The 10583-nt window shown below is 47.9% G+C and overlaps 1 protein-coding gene across 1 annotated transcript; it reads right to left on the minus strand.

Annotated features, from left to right (window-relative positions):
- Positions 1 to 3341: 3341 nt before the first annotated feature.
- Tomm5 (translocase of outer mitochondrial membrane 5) lies at positions 3342 to 6241 on the minus strand. Its single transcript, XM_006986040.4, has 2 exons — positions 6027 to 6241; positions 3342 to 3569 (listed from the first exon to the last, which is right to left on the minus strand). Exons 1-2 carry the CDS (start codon positions 6145 to 6147, stop codon positions 3535 to 3537), a joined length of 156 nt encoding a protein of 51 aa, XP_006986102.1. The 5' UTR covers positions 6148 to 6241; the 3' UTR covers positions 3342 to 3534.
- Positions 6242 to 10583: the final 4342 nt, after the last annotated feature.

Here is a 10583-nt window from a genome sequence, read left to right on the forward strand (position 1 = left end):
AGCCTGAACATACAATAATCTCCAGTAGCAACCACACTTGTTCTCTAGGAGAAGCACACAAATACTAAAAGTTTCCTAAGACTTGGCAAGCTATCTAGATACCACACTGAAACTTGAACCTAAACTTCTCCATTTGGTAAGATACTGACTGGTCCAGGCTATTTTTTGATAATGAATTTAAGTGGTTTTTGTTGTTTGTTTTCAAGCAGCCTAGGCTGGCCGCAAACTACAGTTCTTGTTGGGATCATAGGTGGGTGCCGCCGTACTTGCCTACTTAGTGCCTAATCCTCGAGTCTGACTACATCAGGACCAGCATGCTACCTCATCACTTCTGGAAACTTAAGACTAACCATCAGTAGTCATAACAGTGCCGGGTTATTCCCCTTGACAGGCAGTCTACTACCCTAACCCCACAGCTGAGAACTAATTCAGAGGGTCAGCTATTCAAAGATGTGCATCTCAAGCACCAGAACCAGACCCCGAAGCCAAATCTACCCCTCTTCAGGGGCAGTGTTCACAACCACGGTGTTACACACTGCACACTTGCAACTGGGGAGTGGATGTAAGTGACTACACAGCACACCAAACAACGGTTAAAAACATAGATCCTGTCTGGGTAAAGATGATGGACTGAACACAGGAATTAATAGAGTATGTCCACTCTCTCCTGAAATTCCACTCAATAACAGTAAAGGGTTTTGTCCATTTTATGGTTAAAATCTCAAAGGATAAAAGACGAGACAACACAGTTTCAAAAAGCTGTAATCTGGAAAGCAAAAAGCCAGCAGTAGGAAAAGAAAGAATCCCACAGCACAGAATCCCCAAGTCTCGGGAACTGGTAGTTTCAGGTACCTTTGCAAGTGGGCAGAGCGAAGAGAGACCAAACTAAGAACTAGGCAGTGAAGGTCTAAGTTATCAGATGCGGTCTGCAACCCGATAGGGCTAAGTAACCTCTACAAGACGGCCATCCCCTCTGCTCTGGACCTCACAGCAGCCCTCCTGCATCGCTTGACTCCCAGGATCCCAGCAAGGCCTTCATTCTTCATGGACAAGATTGGAAGAATGTTCTCCTAGCAATGACCAGCTTAATATAAAATACCTAAAGATATGGACACAGACCTTCCTCCCAATTAAATACCTCAAAAGAGTTCCCTTAGGAAGAGTCTAAGGACAACAAGCTCCGCCCTCTCAGTCTAACAAAAGTGAAGTGTCTAACATGAAGAAAAGCGGACGACAGCCACTTTAGACAACAGACGAGGAAGGCAAAGAGAACACAAAAGATGTATGTTGTTCTACAAAGAGACAGGGAAAACAGGGAAGGAAACCACCAATAAAAATACACTAAATTGCTGGGTGGGGTGCAAGCATCTAATCCCAGCACTCAGGAGACAGAGGCAGGCAGATCTCTAAGTCTGAGGCCAGCCTGGTCTACACAGTGAATTCCAAAACAGTCAGGCTACACAGAGAAACCCTGCTCGAATAACAAACAAACAAACACGGGCTGGAGAGATGGCTCAGAGGTTAAGAGCACTGACTGCTCTTCCAGAGGTCCTGAGTTCAATTCCCAGCAACCATATGGTGGCTCACAACCATCTGTAATGAGATCTGGTGCCCTCTTCTGGCCTGCAGGCATACATGCAGACAGAACACTTTGTACATAATAAATACATTTAAAAAACAAAACAGAAAAACAAAAACCAGCTGAACAAACAAACAAACACAAACACAGAAAACAAAACAAACAAACCTCAAAACTTATGAGAACTACTAGATGGTATGTTTCAAGTTTTAACAGGGTGACCTAGTGCCCAGCACAGTGAATTAAATACACACACACTGGAGTGTGTCCCTGTGGAATGGAAGACTACCAGCACAAGAGATCCTTGTTTCTCAGAGAGAAAAATTAGGCCTCACAGAAAGACCAGGAGTCAGAATGGTTTCGGATTTCAGACTCAACCCACAGCCAATGTCTCAATGCCTTAAAATCCTGAAGCATGAAGGTTTCAAGCCAAAAATCTACATTCAGCAAAGAATCAAACGTGTGACTATAATAAAATAATTTTCAGGTCAGAAAGGTCTAAAAATGTTTACTCCTATTCACTAGTCAGGGCTCCATGAAAACAAACATTAGCAAATGAGACCCAACACGGAACAAGAAAAGGCTGTTCCCAAGTTACAGCCACACACAGCCCAGAGAGGACAGCAAGGCCCCAGGGAAGACGCCCTAGGGAAGACTCGAAGACGGGGTGCCTGACCAAACCAAATGATGTAAACAATTTTGGTACCTGGTGAAAAGTTAATTTAGTGGAAAGTTCACAGGAAAACTAAACCTAGGGGTTAAAAGGGAAAGTCTGTAGGAACAGAAAAACCATTGGTCTAGCCAGTCACACGAGGCTGCACACAGGAAGACGGGGTGACAAACATGTATGATGATCGGTCTAGAAAACTGACAGAAACCCATGTCCCAGCGATCCACCCAGCAGCGAGCGAGCAGGCGGGCAGTAACTAAAACAGAAATCACGACAGCACCGTGATGTTACTAAGACACACGCTGGTGGAGCTGGAGAGATGGCTCAGTGGTTAAGAATGTCGCTGGTCTTACAGAAGGCCCAGCACCCACACGACAGTTCTTAACCACCTGCAACTCCAGTTCTAGGGAATCCAGTGTCCTCTTCTGGCCTCCACGGGCACCAGGAACCCACATGGTACATACATCCACGTAGGCAGACACACACATACATAAACTAAAAACAATGTTAAAAACAAAGCCCACATATAGTAGTTAAAGAGGCGAGCCTGGTTAGAGGCTGTGGAGGACCGCCCCCTTCAGCCAACAAAGCTAGAGAACAATTTGATTTTAAACTACAGCATTTTTCCTTTCACTGTGTTTGCATTTTCAGCATGAAGCAGTGCGTTGTAGTTCATTAAGACTTTGGCAAAGAAGCATAATGAACGCTACATAAAGTTCAAAAGAAACTCACCATAGGCGCAATAGTCTCAATATTGCAGCAGTTTCACTAGTGATGGCCAAAGTGGGACAAAAAAACAAAAATAAAAAACCAACCAACCAAACAAACAAACCCACCAAAACCCAAGCTTTTTTCATCAGAATGTTTATTAAAAATATAGACTGACGGTTCTGTGCTCAGATGTCATTGTGGATGTATGTGGACTCCAGTACTCTTCACAAATACACTTGAAACAGAAGCTGTAAACAGAAATGACTGCCAAGACAGTGCCGTTCAGACCTAACCCCTTAGAGTTCGACACTTTGACAATTCCATCAACACTCACAGAGGTGGCTATCACAGGCCTGAGGGCGCACTGTGACACAAGACATCTTTTGTGCACTTCTCAAATAGTTTTATATTTCAGCTATGAAGGTCGGTTCCCAAAGCTCAACTTGTTCTTAACAAGTGGAGTTTTTATGTCCATTGCATCAGTCTTACAGCTTTCTGGGCCAATTCATCTGCAGACAGGAGGAGAAACTGTCGTCAGGTCTCTTCATGCCATGCATCCATGGGACTCCCATCCTCATATGCTGTCCAGCTTCTTTAAGATATACGGAGCTGAAAGAAAAACCCCAGAGTAGGTTTCATTCTATGAGTCCACAGGCTGTACTGCAGAATTACAAAACTGGGGTGAAAAAGAAAAAACTTGACGAAATATGGTTTTGGAAACAACTCCTAAATGGTGACCAAGCCTCTCTCTACCTGTACCATAAACCAAAGGGAGTCACGGACCTTGCAAAGCAGCCCACCCAGTCTCACTGGGTTACCACTGGCGTAGAGCACATCCCACCCTACTGCACTTTCCTCCAGGACTATAATAACTCCACGGTCCTTTACTCTGGGGACCTTTTCCTTAGTTCACCAAACCGGGAGTTGAACCCAGGGCCTTGCACAAGCCAGGCAAGCACGTTACCAAGGTATACCTCTAGCCCTGGGGATTTATTTAACCTAAACAGAACAAAATCCTAGAGGAAACAAATGGGCATTAGGTTCAATTCCCAATCCTGGGAAAACTAACACCTGGGAGGCATAGGGTCGGAAACCCTGGGGAAGGTGAGTGGGAGGGCAGACACCCCCTGCTTTCTCTGATTCTACCGATCACTGCGCTGGTTTGTCAACGGTGTACCAAGAGCTGTCTGGAATACTAAGTGACATTAGGAGAAGCGGGAGATGACTTGGCAGTTAGGCCTGTCTGCTGTAAATGAGGACCCGAGTTCAGATCCCAGCATCCGCACCTGGCAGTTTACAGCAGCCTGTTTAACTCCAGTTCCAGGGGTTCCAACACCCCCTTCTGGATGGTGCAGGCACCTGCAGGCATGTGGTTCACACACGGACAGGCAGACAAATAAAAATCTTTAAAAAGTGATACATTGGTGAACATCAGCCGGGCGGTGGTGGTGGTGCACGCCTTTAATCCCAGCACTCGGGAGGCAGAGCCAAGCGGATCTTTGTGAGTTTGAGGCCAGCCTGGTCTTTACACAGAGAAACCCTGTCTCGAGAAAAAAAAAAAAAGTGATACATTGGTGAACATCAAATACAAAGTCCACTAAGGAACATTTTCTTGGCAGCTCTTCTGTAGGAAATGGTTAAGAGGGTGGAAAAGGTGAAGCGGTTTCAGGAGGCTGTGGACGAGCAAGATTTGGGTGTTTCTGCTCTCCAAGACGGCCTCTCCAATACAGAGAGAACACAGCAAACGAAGAACCCAATGAGGAAGGCCTAAAGCCTTTAATTTTTTTTTTTTCTTCGAGACAGGGTTTCTCTGTGTTGTTTTGGTGCCTGTCCTGGATCTCGCTCTGTAGACCAGGCTGGACTCGAACTCACAAAGATCGGCCTGGCTCCACCTCCTGAGTGCTGGGATTAAAGGCATGCGCCACCACCAACCGGCGAGAACTAATATTTTTAAAATCTTTTGTTGTTGTTTTGTTTTTCTGAGACAGGGTTTCTCCGTGAAATAATCCTGGCTGTCCTGGAACTCAACTCTGTAGACCAGGTTGGCCTTCGACCTCTGCCTCCCAAGTGCTGGGGAATTAAAGGCGTGTGCCACTACTGCCTGGCAATAAAAAGATTTTTAAAACCTGGCGGTGGTGGCGCACACCTTTAATCTCAGCACTCAGGAGGCAGAGGCAGGAGGATCTCTGAGTTCAAGGCCAGCCTGGGTTACTCGGAGAAATCCTATCTGAACACCGCCCCCCCCCCCAAAAAAAAAACATTTTCTTGTGTGTAGTCTGTGGTGTATGCACATGTTCGTGCATACCTTGGTGCAGGTGTGGAGGTCGGAGTACAACTTCCAGAAATTGGTTCCCTCCCGCCATGTGGATCCAGTTCAGGTTGCCCAGCTTGGCGGCAAGTGCCTTAGCCCAGTGAACCATCTACTTTCTAATCTGTCAGTCTGTCTTTAACCCCGATGTGCCTCTTGAACTCAAGCTCTCGCTTGTAAAAGGAAGAGATCAAGTAACGAAATTAACTTTTTTGTCAATGGTGAAATCGAATACTTCAGGTATTCTCAGTAGCTCTACAGACGCCTATCTTTCTCTTTCCATCTTTCAGAAAAAGGAAAACCAACTATTTACTTCACCCTCTGCACACATAAACACGAAGAAAGCAAGTCTTTTCGGATTTCAAAGGCAAGCACCAAAGGAAAGCGTCTGGTTCCTAGTTAAGAGCTGGGGATTCTACGTCAGGTTTATTCTGAATCGCCAAATGACCTTGGGTCAGCCACTTTCCAGGGACCGTTCCTAGGTTTGCCGAACGAGGGTACTGCTCAAGGGTCAGCACCTGAAGGTCCTTAAGCACAAGCGTCGGGTTGGCAAAGGTGACTTAGCCACGCGCCCTCGGCCACCACGAGCACTTGGCACCGTCTCAGGACCCTCAGACCCCTTGAGGGCAGGCAGCTGGGCCGCCCTGGACATGCATGCCGCCCACCCTCCCCAGGATGCTCAGCTCAAGGACCCAGGAGCGCGTGCAGGGGTGGGGTGGACGCGTGGCCTCACGGCCACGGCCCCGAAGGACACTCACTGACTCGCAGCAGGGCCACATAGATGAGGAAGTTCCGAATGGAGGAGATCACATCCTCGCGCATCTTCCGCTTCATCTCCTCGGGGTCCAGCTTCGGCGCGAGACCCTCGATCCGGAACATTGCGGCTCTTTCTCCAAAGCTGGCAGGCGCTGCACCTTGCTCTCCTCCAGTGGCCGCCTTGCACCCGAACTGAGCCAGACTCCACTTCCTGTCCCACCCCTCGTTTCCGTCCTGCGACAGGAACCTGCGAGGGACAATCCTCATCCGGGCCGCGTGCGTCTGAAGCAAGGAGACCAGAAGGGGGCGGCCGCAGTCTTAAATCTCGGAGCCCTCCCTGGTGGATCCCGACTGTTTCTTAGATAGTCGCGGGGCTGCAATCGAGAGTGCCACCTGTAAAGTTGTTTTATGCTGTCCAGTAGGGAGGTGTGTGCATATGTACCACCATAAATAATAATAGCTAGCATTTATGGAGTACCCAAGACAGTACTTCGTGAATTGCACATTATGATCTTCATTTCTAGATTTGTAAATTAAAACGCTGCAGCCTGAAAAAGTTAGTTGAGAATATAACTCATTTGCCAAAGCGTTTACTTAGCATGCAGGAGTCCTGGGTTCGAGTCCTAGCACCGCATAAACCTCGTGAGGTAGCTGTTAGTCTATAGTCTATTTTCTCTAGTGATAAACACCATCAAAGCAACTTGGGAAGGAAAGGGTTTATTTTACCTAACCTGTTACAGTCTATCATCCAGGGAAGCCAGGGCAGGAGTTCAAGCCGGAACCTAAAGACAGGAACCTAGAGACAGGAACTCAACTAGGGGACCAAGGAGGGATGCTGCCCTTACCTGCTAGCTTGCCCCAGGCCTCCCCAGCTACCTTCTTTATATAACTCAGGACCCGGACCACCTGCGGGGTGGCACCACCCACAGTGGGTTAAGCCCTCCTCCATCATCAATTGGTAGTCACGACAATGCCCCTCACAAACCCATCAACAAGTCAATCTGATGGAGGCCGTTCCTCGGTTGAGGTTTTCTCTTCCCAGATGACTCTAGTTTGTGTCAAGAGCACAAAACGAACCAGCACAGTGGTGCACACCTGTGATCCCAGCACAGGGTGGGTGGAAAGAAGAGGCTCATGATGTCTCACGTCTTTAATCTCAGCCCTCAGGAGACAGAAGAGTCACTGCAAGTTAAGGTCAGCCTGGGTTACAAAGACAATCTGGGCTAGAGAGGCTGTCTCAAAAAACAAACTCCAAGATAAACAACAACCTCCCTAAAGAACAAACAAACAGCCGGGTGGTGGTGGCGGCGGCGGCGCACGCCTTTAATCCCAGCACTCGGGAGGCAGAGGCAGGTGGATCTCTGTGAGTTCAAGGCCAGCCTGGTCTACAAAGCGAGTTAAAAAAAAACAACAGGAGTTCAAGGTCATCATCCTCAGCTAGTGAGTTTCATACCTAGTTAGAGGTCTAGAACCCCAGAGACTGAGGTTTTACCCTTTCTCCAACCGTTTTTGTATCCTCCTTTTTGGAGTTATCTTATCCTTACGTATTCTGATGCAGATCTTGGAAAACAGTAAGTGTGAGCCAAATTCAATCTGATTAACATTGTACAGATGAGAGGAAATCAAATGCACTGTTCGAGTTCTGAGACATGAATCAGACAACTGAATTTTTCACATAATTCAACACCAGATTGTCTTTTCTTAAGGGCGCATTGCATAGCAACAATGAATTTGGGGTTCAATAAGAATGATTCACAATGAGAGCAATTGATAGTGTCAGCAGATCTATCCACTTGCCTGACCGACAGAGTGTAAGACTCCGGGGTTAGGGAGGAAAAACCCTCATCTGCTTATTCAAGCCTTAGTAAGCATTTGCATCTATAATTCATACAATGGACTAGCAGAGGCGGCTCTGGTGGGGAAGAGCTCCAGCCAAGCCCTCATGAGTGAGTGCTGCGGAAGGAACCTGGAGAGATCATGCTCCCCCTGCCCACATAATCAGAGACAAGTCTCTTCATTTCGACTTCAGTGTTTTGGTGGCAAAGAGGAGGTATATGGTTAGATGCTCTGAAGTCCCTTCCAGTTCTGACAATCTGTGCATTTGGAATTCTAATTGTGTCACCAGGGGCAGAATAGTTTGGCATGCATGAATGTCAATATATCATCACTTGTGGTCAGACAGTGTGCTGCCTAGATTTTTGTCAAGTTGACACAAGCTTGGGTCATCTGGGAAGATGGAACTTCAAATGAGAAAATATCTCCGTCAGACTGGCCTGTGGGCAAGTCTGTGGGGGCATTTTCTTGATTAATGATTGACGTAGGAGGGCCCAGCCTACTACGAGCAGTACTATATCTTGACAACTGGTACTAGGTTGTATAAAAAAAGCTGGCTGAACAAGTCAGTAAGCCACAGTTTTCCATGCCCCTGTTTCAGTCCCTGCCTCCAGGTTCCTGCCTTGAATTCCCACCTTGGCTTCCCTTTGGGATGGAATACAGCTGTAAACTGAAATAATTTATTTCTTTCCCAAGTTGCTTTTGGTTATGGTATTTACCACATCAATAAAACCAATCCAAAACAGATAACTTTATTTTGAGTGTTTTGCCTGCATGGGTGTCTGTGCATTCTCTGTGTGCCTTGTGCCCAAGGTGCCCAACTGCAGGTACAGATGGTTGTGAGCCTCCTTGTGGGTTCTGGGAATGAAACTTGGGTCCTCTGCAAAAGCAGCAAGTGCTCCTCACTTCTGAGCCCCCTCTTCAGCCCCAGGGCGATGTGATTCCTATGAAGATTCCTTAGGAAGGGCTGGTGCCTCTATCTTGAGTGACAACAGGTAATAACTGACTTGTGCAGCCGGTTTACTAGTTTAGATCTAGTCTAGGGGACGGCTTCTGCGTCAAGGAAGTTCATCCTAGTGAACTTGGCCTTTTCCCTTTGCATGGCCCCTCTAATTGTCTTGGAGGACACCCATAAAACCAGGCTCTCCATTTTAGGCTTTTAAATAGTGCTTATTTATATATCTACTTATTTGGCATATAGGTGGTGGTGTCATCCAATCACAGTGGATTTAGGTGAGGCAGATTCAGAACTGTGATGCCTCCAGAAGTCAGTCTTGGATGGAGCCATTCACATCTTCAACTCCTCATTATTTCTCTCCTCATCTGGATGCTGAGTGCTTTCAAAGTCTCATCTTTGCAGTCGTTTGTATCTTTAAAATGCTCTATTTCCAAGCTCACCGTGTTTCCTGTTCTTTCTATATAATGAACGGAAGGCTATGAGTAAAGGGTCTGCTGTGATGTGCATGAGAGGCAAAAATAAAGAAGTATGCATACATAATTTAATATTGATATTTGTGTTCTTTAGTTTGATCACAGAGGAAATAGCAGCTGATGTCATAGCCTGTCTTATTTTCCATTTAGATCCCAGGAGGGATTTAGGAGCCATTTCCTTGGACTCAATTTCCCAGACAGCTCTCGTGTAAGTGTTTGGAGTGTACAACCAAACTGGAAGAGAATAAAGTGTTTTCATTTCCATCACTGGGAGGAGTTTATATGTGCACGGCCAGAGACTCACTAATGATTCTTGATTGAGGAATTAACACAATATAAAATCTCAATGAACCTGTGCTTTGTGATCGATAGAAAACTACAGACTTTGGGTACCGAACAGTTCAACTCCTCTATTTAACATACAGGGAAACGGGGCCCCAGAGCAGAGCTAGTCAAGGAAAGAGTGACCTGGGTGGGTCTCTGACCTCTAGTTCTGTATTTCCTCCCAGCTTACCCTGCTACATGAGTACCTTCATTGACAGTTCTCCCCCCGGGAGATAAGAACAGAAAGAACGGGAGCTCTTTCCATCTTTGGAGAGGCAGGGTTTACCCAGCAGCAGGCTAACCCAGCAGCGGGCTAACCCAGCAGCGGGCTGACCCGGCAGCGGGCTGACCCAGCAGCGGGCTGACCCAGCAGCGGGCTGACCCAGCAGCGGGCTAACCCAGCACCAGGCTGACCCAGCAGCGGGCTTACCCAGCAGCGGCCTGACCCAGCAGCAGGCTGACCCAGCAGCAGGCTGACCCAGCAACAGGCTGACCCAGCAGCGGGCTGACCCAGCAGCGGGCTGACCCAGCAGCAGGCTAACCCAGCCCGGGCTAACCCAGCAACAGGCTAACCCAGCAGCGGGCTCACCCAGCAGCGGGCTAACCCAGCAGCGGGCTTACCCAGCCCGGGCTAACCCAGCAGCGGGCTGACCCAGCAGCGGGCTGACCCGGCAGCGGGCTAACCCAGCAGCAGGCTAACCCAGCAGCAGGCTAACCCAGCAGCAGGCTAACCCAGCAGCGGGCTGACCCAGCAGCGGGCTGACCCAGCAGCGGGCTAACCCAGCAGCGGGCTTACCCAGCAGCGGGCTGACCCAGCAGCAGTAGCCCTTTCCTCATTCCCACACCCATGATGGCAGCTGATCTGGACTAGGTTATTATTCCATCCCATTCCTGTCCTTCTTCATTCCTCAGGGGAGGAGCACATCCCAGCACGCCCCAGATGTTGGATGTGTGTGTCGGGGGCATTCCTT

This window comes from Peromyscus maniculatus, chromosome 2, assembly GCF_049852395.1.
Source record: "Peromyscus maniculatus bairdii isolate BWxNUB_F1_BW_parent chromosome 2, HU_Pman_BW_mat_3.1, whole genome shotgun sequence".
Taxonomy (NCBI): Eukaryota; Metazoa; Chordata; class Mammalia; order Rodentia; family Cricetidae; genus Peromyscus; species Peromyscus maniculatus.

Coding starts and splice junctions, on each gene's coding strand:
- Tomm5 (XM_006986040.4), bottom strand. CDS start 6,147: ATGTTCCGGATCGAGGGTCTCGCGCCGAAGCTGGACCCCGAGGAGATG. Junction 3,570..6,026: donor TGTGGCCCTGCTGCGAGTCA/GTGAGTGTCCTT, acceptor TTTTTCTTTCAG/CTCCGTATATCTTAAAGAAG.